At 38.3% G+C, this 17,863-nt stretch overlaps 1 protein-coding gene across 1 annotated transcript in view; it reads left to right on the top strand.

The window, feature by feature from the left end:
* The window catches only part of LOC145993943 (protein takeout-like), a 107,337-nt gene that overhangs the window by 42,681 nt on the left and 46,793 nt on the right, over positions 1-17,863 (top strand). The window contains exon 2 of the mRNA XM_083129910.1: positions 17,058-17,150. Within this exon, the coding sequence (XP_082986036.1) occupies positions 17,058-17,150 (93 nt within the window). The remainder of the gene's footprint in view (positions 1-17,057; positions 17,151-17,863) is intronic.

Here is a 17,863-nt window from a genome sequence, read left to right as displayed (position 1 = left end):
CTTTAGCTTCTCTCCATGACTCAATTAATTTCATATATTTATAAGTTATGAAAAATTCCAATCGGTTATTGCAAAATATAATTACTTGCAACAGTGTATGAAACATGTGGGTGTAAACTCATTCGAGAGCTTTCGCTATAACATTTAATTACCGTCATCAACTTCTAATAAATACATTTAGGCGTAGTATACACATATTTTAAGAATGATACTGATAAAAAGTGGACCGCGGGCAGTTATCTAAACGATTCTTACATCCAAACCCCGAACACGACCGTACCATATGTTCAACCCACTTAAGACTGGATAAATTGTTCGAAAAAACACATGTCGACTATTAATGTAGCGAAGAAACACTTAATAAGACATTCATTTATAGCCCTGAATGCATAAATATGATTAAATTAGGTTTATTTTGATGCTATACGAATGCAAAGAGGCGAGTAAATACATATTAGCTTATGGAATCATCACGTTTTGTTCCCGTCTTCCCTGGAGAAACTAATCGCAAAAGTGGCTTCAGTTTTCGCGGCCGATCAGCGTTGCAGAGAGCGTTCCAGTTATATATAGTTCAATGGGCAGGACAGATATCCAGACGGTACTTCTATTCTCGCCAAACCTTATGAAACACATAGCCATCCCGGACGCGTATTTACAAACCTTATGTTTGAAAAAGAACTCCCTAGTTTTAAGTATAAATTTAATAGGGAAAGTAATGAAAACTTACATCAATGAGTACATATCCTGAAAGAGGATTCCTTCAAGTTTTGTTCAATGTTAGTACACCTCAACGTGGGATCCATTTGTTGCCCTGCACACGTTGAGACGATGTTCCACTTCTCGCCACGTATTCACCAACATTTCAGGTGTAACTGTCCCAACCGCAGCGACGATTCTTTCCCGTAAATGATTGATGTCTCTGATCCTAGCACTGTACACAACATTTTTTATGTGGCCCCAAAAGAAAAAGTCCAGTGGGGTTAAGTCTGGGCTTCGTGGTGGCCAAGGTATTGGGCCAGCCCTGCCTATCCACCTTCCTGGAAAGCGAGTGTTAAGAACCGCACGCACCTGTTTACTGTAATGAGGTGGGGCGCCATCTTGTTGGAAAAACACAAGCCCCTTTTCCGCCTCAATATCGTTCATTTTGGGAAAGACGTACTCTGTCAACATGTCATCGTAAACGTCCCCGTTTATTGTTTTTTCTACAAAAATGAAAGGACCAACCACACGATCTTGCATCAAACCGCACCAGACATTAAGTTTGGGAGATTCACGTTGATGCTGAATAACTTCATGTGGATGCTCTGCCCCCCCCAATTCTACAATTATGACGATTAACTGTTCCACTGACATGAAATGTAGCCTCGTCAGAAAAGAGAATGTTTGGTAAAAAATTGTCATCATCATCAATTCTGTGTAGAAAGTCAACAGCAAACTCATACCTTTGGATTTTATCAGTAGGTTTCACTTCATGTAACAGTTGCAATTTGTAGGCGCGCAACTTTAGTCTTTTACGAACAACATCATACACTGTACCTTTAGGCACTCCTAATTGTAGACTACGTCTGGCCAATGACTTCTTCGGGCTCCGAACACACGAAACACGGATCTGTTCAACAACATCTTCGGAAGTTCTCGGTCTACCTGGTGATTTACCTTTTAAAACACTACCGGTTTAATTGAAAGACTTTAGCCAATTACGGATAGTTTTTGCTGTAGGTGGTTCACCACCATACTGACGTCTAAAATTACGTTGCACTGTTATAACTGACTCTCAGTTTTCACAAACTAAATAACACACTGCGCTTTCTGTTGCGGAGTACACATTGTTGCTGAGTTGCTCTGCACTACACGAGCGCCGGAACTGAACTGAGGGAACAAAGGAAAAAACACAGCACTGGTGCCGTCTCAAGGTCAAGCAGACCTACCAACTGCAAGGGTGCCAAACTTGGAGAGTTGATGAATCAAACACCACAAACTAGAATACTGTATGTCACTTTGTACAGATTCTAGGACACATTAAAACTAGGGAGTTCTTTTTCAAACACGCTGTAGTGGTGCAGAACCTCCAGCGATATGTGGCTGCTGATTGGTTGTCATTCTGGAAGTTAATGCAGTGTTCTTTCAAGATAACGCTAGATGGCAGGGTTGAAACTGACAGTGTAGATTTCAGAGATCCATCCCAGTAAGATAAGGAACCCCTTCAAACTGAGGTTAATATTTTAGCACATTTTTTAGGTTAATGCTTTGAAAAAGAAGAAATCAGAACTCTTCTGCATAGTCTCATTTATTGTATATTTACTATGTCACGTCCATGGTTGATTATACAGAAATGAAATTATTTAGTAGAATTCCAAGATATGAAATTTCTCATTTAATGCAATAATCACTTCATATAATTATGTTACAACCGCTTTCAGAGAATCAACATTATTATTTTCGATGGCCTCATATTGATTTTTATCACGTGAAAACGAATAAAAAAAATTAACAGTTTTTTTCCATTCAAATATATATTTCTTAGCATAATTTCGACAATTTGATTACAAATTTTATTCCTAAATAATCACGAGTCTGATCTTTCCATGCTTATCCTGTATACAGTCAAACAAGGAATGACGGACGAGGAACGTAAATACTAAACACTTCCGGTGCGTACAGCCAATAAGAAAGCGTTATATACCTCTTGTTTTACAGTACTTTAGGGTTTGTAAATACGGACACCGGACCTCACAGTGTTCGATATCTTCCTGTGGGTTTCATCAAAGACAATATTTACGTTTCTCCACTTCCACAGACAGTGCCAGAATTGCGAAGGTGCCGGTAACGACACACACTAAACATGCTTGAGAAGGTTTGGCGAGAAAGGAAACACCGCCTGGACATCTGTCCTGCCCTGCCACACTTCGGGCGCACATTGAATGCATTTAAGGTTTGTGTGAAACTGTAAATATCCCTCTAAGATGAAGAAGAGGAGGCCCCAGAGGGTGTATCTAGACGAAGGTTTTTCATCGTGTCGTCCGGGAGAAGAGAAGAAGCGGAGAGAAGGAGAATTCGACCAGTTCGAATGCAGAGTGAACGCCACAAAGACTACTTGGTCAGAGTGGCACTTGCTAGAAACAATTCCATGTAAGAGTATTGGTTTCAACCCCAAGATCTGATGTAACAACCAAGGCTAATCAACTATGCCAACGCTTCGGGAGTGCCGACAAGACCATAGTCTTCGCAGATCACCGGTACTCCTGTGATCCTCCTGAAGTGATATCGAACCCGTAGGCAGAAATTGCCTTGTTCCTTCCTTCACATGCCTGAAACAAACTTACTACTGTTCATATAATATTATCTCATTTTATTTCATATCCTTATTATATTCCATTGTTTAGTTTTTATTCGTTTTACTTATTTTTGGCTTATATAGATACTGATATTCTTTTTTCTTTTTTTTTCTTCCTTTTTTTTATATATTTTATATTTCATTTAACTTTATTATATTTCAACATATTAAACAAAAACCACCTTACACTTTGAACACCAACACACACCACACACTACACATCAATTAAAAGTACCAAACACAAGAACAATCAACATTTGTATATGCAACATAACTGGATAACCCACGCAACCCTAAACTCTAACTATACGATCAATACCTAACAAAAATTTAACAACATAGGCATTACACAATCCCAATCATCATAACAAACTATAAAGATCATCAATAAATAATGAACATGGTGAGGCTAGCCATTTGACGACAGACACACCTTGCCTTTGGGGTGGAGTTACTACCAAATACAATAGAGATAAATTAACCAAATGTGGAAACTAAACTCAGCTGCGCGTTGAATGGCTGACCTCATACCACCAGTCAAGTTAAAAATAGACCTGGACCCCAGGTAACTAAACTAATGTAATTCTGGCTGCCAGAATCATCAATACAGACTTTTCATCATCATTCAACACGGCATAACCTGGATGTCTGTGAATACTTAGGCAAATCAATCAAAAAAAATAAATTGTAAATGCATCATGCATACCATATATTCCATTTATATTATTCTGTATTTTTAAATTTACCAATAAAGATGTAGAGCAACGATTAACGGGGGAACCGTAATTCGAGAATTGACGTCCCAGTTTATTTACAAAGGCACTGGGACACAGCGTATACCCTCGAATGTATACGGGTGGAGGTTTGGTTATATTCGGGGGTTCCCCCTTTAATCGTTTTGTAAATATTCCTCTTTCATATGGTGGGAGTATCATGAGTATCATGTATTTCTGTTCAGTATTGGTGAAAATATGGTCTGACAAAATCGAACAATAATTTGTGCGCACCATAAATGGATAAGTAGAGGAATAGGAAAATGAATTAGATGGAGATACAGAGGAAAAAAAGAGAATGAAAGAGCAGTGGAAGAAAGGAAAAAAATAAAACAGGCGTTATAGAGAGGAGGAAGAGGAATACAGAGATATCATCGGCGATCGAGGAATTTTAGTTCTTGATTATGGTCCCAGAGTGGGAATATATACAGTAGAGCGTCGATTATCCGAACGTCGGTCAACCGAACGACCGCTTAACCGAACTGTGTACTCGCTCACTTTCAGATATCTGTAATGAAAAAAGTACGTGACTTAGCTACTCGTAAGCGTGTAGGCTTGCTTAGACAGACCAAAATAAAGGATTTTTTTAAACGTTAATTTTGTGTACTGTGTGTATTGTTCATGCAAAATGCGTATGTAATATGTACATATTTTTGTTTAATAAACTGTACCACATACTATATATTCCTACTAAAGTTGCCTTTGTACGTTACTTTGTAATCCATACTTAAAGAGATGCCTGTTTTTATGAATAAATTTACTGTACAGTACTTCTTTTTGGCAAATAAACATGTACAGTTCGATTATCCGAACAAACCAGTTTTCCGAACACCCATGTCCCCCAATTACTTCGGATAATCGACGCTCTACTACTCCTTTTTGGAGTGACCCTTCATTGATTGTTATCCTGATTGTTGTGATTATTCAGAAGTGTCCGTCTCCGTGGTAGAGCGGTCAGTGTCCAGAGGTATCATGACAATGGAGTCCTTAATTTTACGTATAACTTCTGCAGAAATTAATCAACTATTTATTTATTAATTTTAATAAATATTTAATTTATTAATTTTATAAATGTTATTACTTATTTAATTTTCGACTTGGTAAGTTTCTCTGGTGGGGGGAGGGTCCGTACCCCTTGAAACTCCCTCTAAACACGTTCTTGCATTCACATTGTTGTGATTAGCCAAAAGTGTCAGAAAAATGATCCCAAATAACACTAAAATATGTATAAAATTGCTTTTCTACCAAGGAAATTAACATAACAGTAAATAGAAAATTGAAATACGAATTTACTTGTTCCGGCTGCTGAGGAGCCGCGGTGGTCTAGTCGTTACAGCGTCTGACTGCTACGCTGAAGACCCGGGCTTGGGAATATATTGTACAGTGTCCCTGCATAGAGGAGCTCTGGGGTTCACCCATCCTCTAATGTTAATCAATGGGTACCTGGGAGGGGTAAAGGCGACTGGAGCGTGGTGCTGATCACATCACATTTACTATGGCCGAGATCGAGAATGTGCGTCGCCCTCATCCTCTTCCCCCGTGCATTCATGGTACAGTGCACCTTCTAGGTGATGACTAGGGCTCGAAAGTTGAGGAAATATCATTTTCTTTCTTAGTGTCCGAAGACGAGGCCCAACATAATATATGTTCATTTTGGGTCATTGTAAGCCAGAAAAAGGTGGGTTTTATTTGTCCTTTTTTAGCCTATTTTTAGGTCTTAACGGCTTTTTTTTTTGCAACATCACCTTCTTTCGACTAGGTTTTTACTGCCCATTCTCAATTCGAATCATCATCAGTTCATCACCTCTTAAACATCCTTTCTGTAGTAAAGAAATAATAAAAACAGAAATAAATAAATATATTTGAACCATCCCTGAAACAAGAGAAAAACATTTTTGGACGACTGAAGCAGGTACGGTACAAGGTCCTTTAACCGTAACTTGTCTGGAAGGTCGCGCTGTAAGTGGCAACTTTCTCTTGTTTTGAAGCTTTCAGCACGATGTATACAACCATATACATTAAATATGTAATTATAACTGAAGTTATTAATTAATTTGGATCACATTTATACGTCCTTTTTTCCGTTTTTAGGTCCTTTTTGATATTTTTAGTTTTTTTAGGTCTTTTTTTTTGGCAATTTATAGGTCTTCAACTTCCAAGACCTAGTGATGACAAATGAAATCTATGAACATTACGATATTCATTAATTTTAGCAGACATTATCAATACGAGTGCCTCCCCGATGGCGTAGTGGTAACGTCGCCGCCTTGTAATCAAGAGGTCCCGGGTTCGATACCCGGGGGAGGCACATTGTACGGTGTTTCAGATCCCACTGTAGGTTGTAGGTCCAGTCCCGATTAGCCTATATGTGCATAAAGTGATCTTTAAACAAGAATTCAATCAATCAATCAATACGATACCCTAGGAATTAACCTAGAGCGATTTCGTGAGTTCGTTAACATTTTAAAAGCTCATAAAAAGAGAATTTTGACAGTGTGTACTGAACCTGATGATTAGAAAACAAAGAAGAAACGCCTAGAAGGTCACTTTCGTCCACGTACCTATTGCATCACTTCTTTTCCCTTTCCCGGCATGCAACAAGTTAACCTTCATCCGCTGTTTCCGGATAATGACCTACATGGTTTCAGAACAAACCCTGCAGGAAATATGACTATTCTTTATGAGAAAAAAAAGACACTTCTTTATGATGAATGGCAAATACGTTTCAAGGTAGCGTGTCAATTAGCCTAACTCTTCCAGAAGAAAAATGACGTAGGATACGTGACAAGCACAGGCGTTCGTAAGCCCTGTGATTAGGGGGGAAGAAGAGGAAAGCCTTGATGAAAGTTCAGTCAGAGAACTACATTCCATTTCACTGATTTACGAACCCTGTATCGATGCGTAAAAAACAGGGGCGTATGTAGAGTGGGTCTGTCTGGGCACCCGAAAATCCAATTGCAGTGTACGTACATTTAGTGTAATTTTGGGAGTCATGGTTCTTCTTAAACTAAAAGTTTCGAATTGAATATGCATATATTTACAAATAACTCCTAAGTGGAAAATTTCAGTGCTGTTATGTCCGAGTGTTCAGTTTTTTTTAATTACAAAACTATGACACCGTTTTTAAATAACATAAGAATGAAATTATTCAATTATACATGGAACAAGAGAATATTTTAAAATTGATATGGTATACATTTATTTCTTTACAATTGCTTTGTAATTAGTGCAATTCCATTAGTGAAATCACGGCCTTTAAAGATGGCCGTGGTGAAATAGGTTGGATAAAAAGTAATGGCAACACTGGTATAATTGTACTTGACTGTATTGGCAGAGGAGCACGTGTTACATTCCTTCAATGTAATCCCCCCCCCCATCTCTACGACCTGCCACACGTATGGAAGGCGTCGTACACCGTCAGCGCGTCCATCTCTGTCGATGTCCCGCAGTGACCGCCCTATAGCACGTATGATGGCTTCGCGCGTGTCGTAGTGCTTCCCTCAACTACAGGGAGGTGCAGTCTGGCGTTCGGAAAAGTTCGGAACCATTCGTGAACCTCCATGGATGACGTCAGCCACGGGACATCTCAAAGACGAGCACCAGCAACGGCATAGGAATTCATATACTTCTTCCGTGTTTTTGGAAATAAATTTGTCTTAAAAATCGATTGAATGTTCTAGCGTGTGTGTGTAAGTAAATGTATATGTTTAGAGCAGACTATATCTAGTAAACTGTGTCGCCGAAGGTTAACTATCAATATAATTAACATGTAATGAAAAGCGGGAAAGCCGGCTCGGGGGTGGAGCAGAGGTCTCTTCAGAATTTTCTCTTTGAGGGGTGTAAGTTCGTGTTTATGGGGGTGAAAAGGTATACTTAGAGCCAAAATAACCACAAAGTTGTCCTTTTTTAAAAACTGTGTGGAGTGTTAGGGTGAAGTTGGTGAAAAAATCACTGGGGCCGAGACATTACAACATCAAAATACCAAAATGTAAATACAAATGAGAGAAAATATACTACCATGCACAAGTTAAATTTAATTGATAAATGTGACTTACCATGTCCAGGAAAGAAGCATTAACAAAACGCCAGGAAATACACAAAAAGCACACACACTGCACTGCGCACATGTAGCAAACACAAATAATCCAAACACTATTGTTATTTCACTTCACACTCTGTTCACGCTTCATTTGAGAGTCTGGCTTTTTATATCCCGTGAAGCGTCAACACACACAAAATATTGAGTACATGTTTCTCATTTGTTCTCAAAGTCAAATATACATTAATGTAAATTAGATCACAAGTTTCCGCTCCAAAGTCAGTCATGCCTGACTACAGGTTGGCATTAATTAGATAACAACCATTTTTTACCTTTCTTGAGCAGACTTCGATTGTGTTTAATTTTCGAATTTAAATGCCTGATACGAATGCATGTCCGAGTTTTGACAAATAAATCTATAATTTCCTTCTTTATCATTGCAAACCTGAAAAGTAATAATTTCCTCATTGTTTTCATTACTCCACATTCCCTGCTTAAATCACCGGGAGGATTGTATAAACAAAATGTATTTTCCATTTCTTCAATGATTTGGAAAAATTCTTCAGTAGGTTTATACAGTCCACCACGCGACACTATGTCAACCCATTTTTTCTCTTTTTGACGAACGGGAGGAAGACTATCCGTACGAGAACCCAAATCTTTATCTAAATGCCGACACTTTTGCGCAATGAAACATGCGATATAATATAAACCTTCCTTGGAACAGTCGTGGGCTTCGTTGTCACTGCACTCTGTTGGAAACTGGAGTTCGCTGCCATCGGTGTTATCCTTCGTCTTTGATTCGCCTTCCTCTTTGTCAAGTAAAAGGTCAGACACCATCGTACTAAAAACACTATTGTATGTCCTATTGTGTAATTCATCATTCTCGCACTGATCCCTGGTTGGCATTTTTAGGGGAAGTTGTCCTATATCACTGATGAACAAATTCAAACTTTTTTTTGCTCCTTTGAACGAAAGTAGGTGATTATTTATAATTCGACCCAACTGAATCCAAATCTGAAAGTAGAAATGTTGTATCACCTATCGTTTTCCCTGGATTTTCATTTTTTGTTTTTAATGAAAATTTAATTCCCCTTGTAATAATACATCGAAATTTGAAATTATTTTTGTTTGTTTGCTCATGAAATAAGATTTAAATATTGTAGTGAATAACTATGAAATATGAACAAATTAAAAAATATATATAGGACTGATTTTGACTTTTCAATGAAGAAATTTCATGCAAAAAAAGGAAAAAAAACACATTTTTACTCACATTTTCAAAATTTCTTTCTTGAACTCTGCTGTTTGTAACTGCCACCAGAAACCTCTTCCTTGAGGTTCCAACAGTAGTCTGCTAACATGTTCTGTACCGATTTTCCTGCATATAGTTTCTTCATGATAGAAATATTCTGGTGAAATCTCTCGCCGCATTCGTCACTAACCGCGTCCAAGTTAGGGGGGAAAAAGTCCAAATGCGAATGTAAAAAGTGAATTTTCAAGGACATATTGCACCCCATGCGCTGATAACACTTCATTACTAACAGAAAGAAAATGTGTCAGTGATTTTTGGCGTTTCCGATATGACACCTTAACACCATCTTGTAATAAATCCCACCCTCAGAGACGAGAACCTAATAATTCAGCTTGAACTTTAGAAAGGTTGAGGTCTCTGACTAGATCATTTAGTTCGGATTCGGAAATAAAGTGAGGTATATTTGGATCAGGAAAATTTGGATCGGTGTTTGAATATGAGAGTCCAGGTTCGTCATCTGGAGAAGCACTGCTTGGTTCAGTTTCATCCACTGTCCATTCTTTAGGAGGCTTAGGAATTGGTATAAAATCATGACACATAGGTTTCTTAGCTGCAGGAACATCAGGATAAAATATAGAATGTTTTATCCCACTATTTTTGTTAAACAGAAGTAACAATTCCTAGTATGATCCATCTGTTCTGTCCATATTACAGGGTCTCCGAATGGCATTTATTTGTGAGTGCCATTAAGCCAACCACGTAAAGTTCGTGAACAATTAAAACAAATTTTACCTGGTGCCCAGCTTTTTCCCTCGTCTACTTTACTTTCAAAATACAACTTGTATGCTTTTTTCACTATAGGAGTGATAGTATTTCTCTGTGACTTCGGAGTAAATTCCCCGCAAATATAACAAAACAAGTTCGGGTTATTCACACATTTGTGTGACATGGCGAACTCATTAATTGAGTTATAATATATTTCTTTAAAAAACAATTATGAATGCTCTGATCGTTTTGTTAAAATACAACTTACACTTCACTTTATTATACACAATATTACATTCACAATTTCACGAACATACACAAACATAAAATATGGCTACTCGCGAAGTTATCGGAAAGGAAGTTAAGACTCAACTAACCCACAAAAGAACAAATTTTAACAGAGAAACAGGAAATTACTCTACTGCCACATGTTTCCTTCATGAAATATTAAGTGTCAGTCATAAACACACAAGGTCCATAAAAGGTTCTTATCCATTTGTTAGGAACGAAACGTTAAGCTGGATACGGAGCAGGCTGCGGAGACCTGAAACCATAACACTATAAAATGTGGGTGTTCTGCAAAAAAATTAGGTGATACAGGAAAACGGATGCGATATTCGTTATCAGCACATCTGAATACATAAAGATCACTTAGTTTTATTTAAAGGAGTATTTCATTGTTTATCAGTGTATTCACTCCTAACAACAGCAGCCTAAGTCGGTTTTTAAATTCTGTAGGGAGAGGGTGATCATAGAAACCTCCCATGCCACGAAGACGCGAGAAAAGATTTTCAATTACATCCTGATTCAACCTTGCAGTCAGTAAAAAATTCATATTGTGTTTCTGTTTCATATCCTGATAGAGCCCAAATAATGCGTTGATAGATTGTATCATTCCTTGCTGAAAAGGCAACAATTTTCCATGTCCTTTCACGCGAACACTTTCGATGACCTGCTTCATTTCATTTAATACCTTGGTTTGATGTCCAAGATGCACCCCAAAAGCACTTTTTAATTTCACATCAAAATTCTCTTTAACATACGAATTCATTATGTCAAACCAGTTGTTAATTAATGCAAAAAATTCTGCACTTTCAACTTCATTTGGGAATAAATAACATATAGCACTGCTTGTCCTTCTAGAAAATAACTGAGCGGCATAGAATACTCTTTGTCTCTCGCGACCTGATACGCAAATGTGTGCATCCGTTATCGATAAAGGCAAATGAAGTTCACTTTCATTTTTATCTAACACTGACTGTATTACTTTTTTTGTTACAACATTCTGCGATGGCAAGACTAAACCTTTATCAATAAAATGGTTTCTTAGCAATTTAAGCATGTGTGGAGTATCTGCAAATACCCAAATGTTCCGTCCCTTATCATTCGGATTCACAAAAGAAGGATGACTCGAAGCGACACCTAATTCTCGCCAAACCCTTATATTTCCACCTCCCAAGTCGGAAACACACGCAACAACTTCATAGCCCGCACTTTGCACTGCTGATATTACTAAATATAAGATCTCCTTAGTCATTTGTGTGTCGAAGTTGTAGTATACAGTTTGTTTCCATGGGGCGTACAACCCGCGAACCAGAATGACCTGTAAAAAAAAAAAATACTTTCTAAAATCTTGTCAATATCCGAGCAATAATTACGGTATTAATACTTGATAATAATCTCATTATGAACTACTAATAAATTTAGTACTTCATCCTGATAACACAGTCTATCGAGATGTATCTTTCCAAATTTTAATATGTATTTTTCATTCTTAATTATGCTATGTAACACTATTTTAAGGACTTGAAAGTAGCTTACTTCTATTAGAAAAACTTCAGTCAAAAAATTAACGCTGAGTTTTGGTGAACACACCCTAGCAATTTTATTCATATTTTACCTTATATCTTTTCACATTTCCAACACAGTAAGAATACATACGCGCGCACACGCTAACGCAAGATAGAAAAAGATGAAGGTTGCAGCGGAAAAACTCCGCAGTCAATGATGAATGATTTGGATTGATTTGGTGTTTTAAGTCCACTTTATGAACAGTAAGTAGTGTTGCCCACGGGACGAGACGGGACAGGCTTTTAAAAATTCGAGACGAGACGAGATTGATCATGTGTCCCAAGACAAACTAATATTTTCGAGACGAGACAGCATTTCACAGCATTTCCACGAGACGAGACAGGCCAAAGTCTCGTCTCGTGGGCAACACTAACAGTAAGGCTAATCGGGACTGGACCTACAGTTTAAAGTGGGATCTAACCATTATGTGCCTCCACCGGGAATCAAACCAGGGACACCTTGATTGAAAAGTGACGACGCCAAAACTGTGCCATCGGAAAGGCTCTCAATGATGAATGAATGAAAATGATTACTTGCTCATTCGTTATGCTAGAATTGGACTTCTGTTACGTTCTAACATTATATAAATAACTTGTTAATTCTACTAGCAAGTAAAGTAATAAATTATTTACCTGTGCATTCTTGAACGGTCCCATGACAGTGTGTGTCACTCTCAGCATCATACGCAACTTTGGAGTATATATTCATTTCGTCGAAGCATAATACGCAGCACTTTTGGTGTGGTTGAAGTGCCATAACTCTTCATAACATCAATAACACTTTTCAGAAGGCCTGGTCTACACTTGAAACTTTTTGTCCAGTGACGCAAAGTGGAAATGCTTGGAAGAGGGATTTTCATGTTTTTCCTCATGTAGGTGTAAGCTTTTCTTGACACATGCCTAAGTGCTAATGCACTTACAATATCAGTTCTCGACCACAGTTTCGGTCTGCTTTTGTGGCTAAGAAGACATTCGATTTGGTTGGAGGAAAATACTGGTTGAAGAATTTCCCTTACTTTCTTAGACACGTTGAAAGCAGATTGCTTTGATTTGTGAAGTTTTACTAACTGTTGCCTCAAACTTTTATTGCTAATTTGTAAATTCTTCACTTTATGTAATAAACGATTGCATTGTTTCTTTACTTTGTTTACTTTTTTAGCACTTTCATCCTGTAGTGACTGCAGTTTCTTTATTTGTTCTTCAGCACATTTTAATTTCTTTGTCAGCGTTTCCAACTCACTATCTTGTTGCAGATTGGATATATTTCCAGTACTCAAAGTCTGAATTATGTGCCATGCAAATTCTTTTGCGAGGAGACAACTCTTCAAGTTTTTCCACTGCTCGCTTTCTAATCTGACGTTTATTGGCACGTCCACTTCGATCAATTATGTCATTTGGCTGTTGCACACTACTACAATTCACCACACAACCAGGCAAATTTAAACTTGGTACAGCGTTTTTATTAAGTTGTGGTCTACAGGCAATGCTCAGCAGTTCTGCTTTTAAGTTCCGTTCGTAATCAGCAGCCAGAAAATGCGATGAGCACACTGTCGCTGTTTTGGTGTTAACAGGATCTAACCTCTTACACTTTGAAACCCATATCTTGCACGTAATCGGATCCTTTGGGAACGAAAAGTAGCTTACACCTACAGTATTTCTTGCGTTGTTCGGGCACAAAGCAACAGCACAATTGCGCGGCATCTTCCTTAAATGTTATTGTTGTTGCAAAAAAAAAAAATTCTCCACTATCACACAAGCTACAGAAAAAGGAAAAACAAGGCACTTTCACACTCTCTCGCACAAATGCAGATCCTATAACAAGCGGAAAGGTCAGTGACAGAGTCCCCCCTGTCCCGTGAGTGACGTCAGGGTTGGGACCGCCCACGACCCTCTTTTTTCAGCTTCGGGAGGGAAGACTGCGCTACTTTCTCAACTATATATATACTTACTTTGGTGCTTCCCGCCCAGTGGTTCCTTCATTTTGGCAAAAAGGTCGTAATCACACGGTCTCATACCGGTGAATACGGCGGATGTTCCGGTACCTTCCACTACCAGTTATGCAGGAGCGCCGTCACAGTGTTCGCAGTGTGACACTTTGCATTGTCAAGCAGGATGATGGGACACCGTGCCAGAACGTGCCGTCGCTTCCTTCTTAATGCGAGACGAAGGTGGTGTTGCAAGAAGGTGCAGTAGTAGGCTGCGTTGACCGTCTGCCTAAGAGACGTTGTTCTTCTTGCCTAAACATATTGTTAGGGCGCTTGCACTCTCGTCCTCTGCTTCAGAGCACTGCTGTTTTTGACTGAATAACATACAATCGCACCCCACTCACTATACTTCCTCGTCTGACATTCCTTATCAACCACGAAACGGTTGTGGCGCTGTGACTCGTCCCTTTCACGGGACAGCAGTGTTGTCATTACTTTTTATCCAACCCTTGTACATAAAGGTTGGCGTAGATGTGGACAATTTAACATCACTATCTTGTTCCATAAAAATTCCCATTACAAAAAAAATACCAAAACCACATATTTTACATTTGCGATTTTGTTTAAATCTACAAGATAAACACTTCTACATTGTCACTGATACAACCAACAGCACAAGAAGTAAAGTCTTCCTTCGTTCGTTGGAACTTTTTGCCGGCTTGAAAATGCTTCATCTTTTTTTCATACATTTGGATCCATGAGTATTACCGTGCAAATAGTCCATGACTATTTTCATTAATTTTTTTCTTACATCCTATGCGATATTAAGCGATAGACATTTATGTATGCTGCTGCAAAAGTTGTCATCAGCTTGTTTTGAGTTTTCTTTTAATTCTTGAAGCTCTTATTGGGTCAAATAAAGTGCGCGAACGTGATGATGGACAATTTGCACGGTAATACCCATGGATCTCACTGTACTAACTATTTCTTATTAATATAGAGCTGATTATTAGGCGTCCCGTGTTATTTTCAGACTTCGGAATTAGTCTCAAAGCACTTGCATGCTTTGAGTGTTCAATCTCCTTTCAACTGCACCTAACGCCCTTCACTGTTTCGCAAAGCAGTTGTGTTCAAGTTTCCAGTTTTTTGATTTTTTATCACACCACACAAAAATCCTAGATTTGCAGATAGGAACCCTAAAACGTTTTGTAAACATCTATCAGTAAGTCTTGAAGTATCGCCAAGTATCTAGTCTGTTTTATGTATTAACTCCAAAATATGCGTTTACAAAATAATCCGGAAACTTTATTTTGTCTAAAATATGCACTACATTTCATGATCTTTTCCTTATGTGCTAAAAGTAGAATTGTATTTTTATGTGAAATAAGACCTCACATTGCAACCACCGTCCGCACTTCTACCGAGTATGGCCGACTTCTGAAGCAACAGAGAAAATATGTTATTCCCTAAAAATCCGCTCCATACCTCATAATGACGGTTTAATCCATGTACATTGAATTTCTGAGCGAAAATGTAAAGGTGGGGAGCAACTGCCTCTTTGCCCCCTGCGCACAAGAAGTAAAATAAAGCTCCGACTAGAGTTGACGATGTGTATCTTTGCGGACGACTTTGGATACTCCGCGCAGAGAGCTATAGAAAGAGAGAGAGAGAGAGAGAGAGAGAGAGAGAGAGAGAGAGAGAGAGAGAGAAATACATTTCCGCATTTATCTGGCTTTCAGGCAGCTCCCCAGTTGACCTCATTCATTATGGTGGGTTCCCAATGGGAATCGAATCCAGGACTCCTGCACTCTCCCTCATTATCCATTTCGCTTCTCTTTTTTTTCACTTATCTGTTCTCCTTTCTTCTTCTCTTCTTTCTCCCTCAGTTCCTTTCTCATCTTTCCACTTCACTATGTTCTCTCTCTCCACCTGTCTTCAGTTCGTTTATCTTCTTTCCTTTTCAATTCTCCTCTCTTTTTCACTTCTCTTCCATCTTCTTTATTTATTTTCTCTCTTTTCTTTCCGTTTTTCATATATCCATTTCTGATCTTGTTTCTCCTCTTCATATATTTTCACTTTTCTCTTCTTTCCCTTTTCACTTCTTTATTTTCTCTGTCTTTCCATTCTTCTTCTTCTGTTTTCTGCTTTACTCTTCTCCTCTCTTATCTTTTCTCCTTTCTTCTTCTCTTCTGTCCCTCTCAGTTCTTTTCTCTTCTTTCCACTTCACTATATTCTCTCTCTCCACCTGTCTTCAGTTTGTTTATGTTCTTTCCTTTTCAATTCTCCTCTCTTCTTTACACTTCTCTTCCATCTTCTTCACTTATTTTCTCTCATTTTTTTCCTGTTTTCAAATTTCCAATTCTGATCTCGTTTCTCCTCTTCATATATTTTCACTTTTCTCTTCTATTCTTTTTTACTTCTTTATTTTATCTTGTCCTCTCCATTATTCTTCATCTGTTTTCTGCTTTACTCTTCTCCTCTCTATATTCCTTCTCTATTTTTATCTCTTCTCTTCAGTTCCTATCTCTTCCTTCTTCCCATCCTTGCCAGGGTTTGATACCCATTGGAAGCACGTGGTAGTTCGGATCTTACTTTAAACAGTAGATACAATCCCTATTAATCTATCTGTGAATAAAGTGAACTTGAAACAAACTTCAACACGTTTCTTGCCGCTTAGCACAGGGGCGGCTTAAGGGCCGGGCGACCAGAGCGACTGCCCGGGGCGTCACCCTTGAATAGTGCCAAACTGTACATAACATAACTGTTGCCTTTCAGCCCACCTATTTTCCTGATTTGGCACCCACAGACTTCTTTCTGTTTCCGAACATGAAATCCACCCTGAAAGGACACCGATAGAAGAGATTATAGAAAAAATTCTGCAGATTATTCCAAAAAACGTTATTCCAGTGCGCATTCCAACAGAGAAAGAAACGCTGGGAGCGTTTTGAAAATGTTCAGCTTCTTTTTGAACAGACCTCGTATTACAGAAAAGCTTCTTCCTGGTATACGAACAAGGAACTTTACTTAAACTGTTAAAGTACAAAATTTGCATTTATATTAATAAAACGAAAATGTATTCCTGTTCAGATAAAAATATTTTGTTTTATTCTTTTCAGCTGATTACATCAGGGTGTGCAACAGGAACGCCCCTGACTTGAACGCTTGCGTTAATAGCTCCGTGTATGCGTTGAAGCCTTATTTATTAAAGGGTAAGTAGTGCAACAACACAATATTTTATTAACTTTGTTCGGTGTGCATGAAGTGGAAGAGAACAACTAGTGCGCTAAAAATAGGTTTTTGAGTAAAAAATAATTAGTACATACAAGCAAGAAATTTGGCAGAAATTTTGTTCTTGCGTTCCTAATGAACATATTAAAGTTCCCTAAAATCGAAAATGTTATGGTGCCGCCATTTTATAAAATGGCGGATAAGTTTCGATTTCTTGCCCATATTGCATTAACCGTTGCAGATATGGTGTTATAATCGACGAAAAACTAATATAAACTTCAATGAGCACATTGCATACTACTAAACGAGCCATGTGTCTCCTTGGTCTTCTGTACAGGTTCACTGAAATTCAAAACCAATCATCCATTAGCATATTTTTCAAATCCTTTATCTCCCCAATTCTTGAATACTGCTCTCCCATCTGGACTATGGCTTCTAAAACTAATCTATCCAGGATTGATTCTGTCCTCAGCTTTTTCCTCGCCATAGAATGAATACCTTCTCTCAGACATCTCCCGTCACGACACACTCGTCACGAACTAGAAGACATTGAAATATTTTAACAAAATCATCAACGGCAAAATTAAAACCGAACTAATTTCATGTCCTAGAGTGCGCGTCAAATCTCCTGCGTATGGCCTTGAACGGCAGAACAGCACCAGCGAATCACAGACCTGCGGCGTTGCCTAGTTCA

This window comes from Lepisma saccharinum, chromosome 10 (assembly GCF_977018435.1).
Source record: "Lepisma saccharinum chromosome 10, izLepSacc3.1, whole genome shotgun sequence".
NCBI lineage: Eukaryota > Metazoa > Arthropoda > Insecta > Zygentoma > Lepismatidae > Lepisma > Lepisma saccharinum.
Note: the sequence above shows the minus strand (reverse complement) of the source record. Positions and strands in the feature narration are given on the sequence as shown.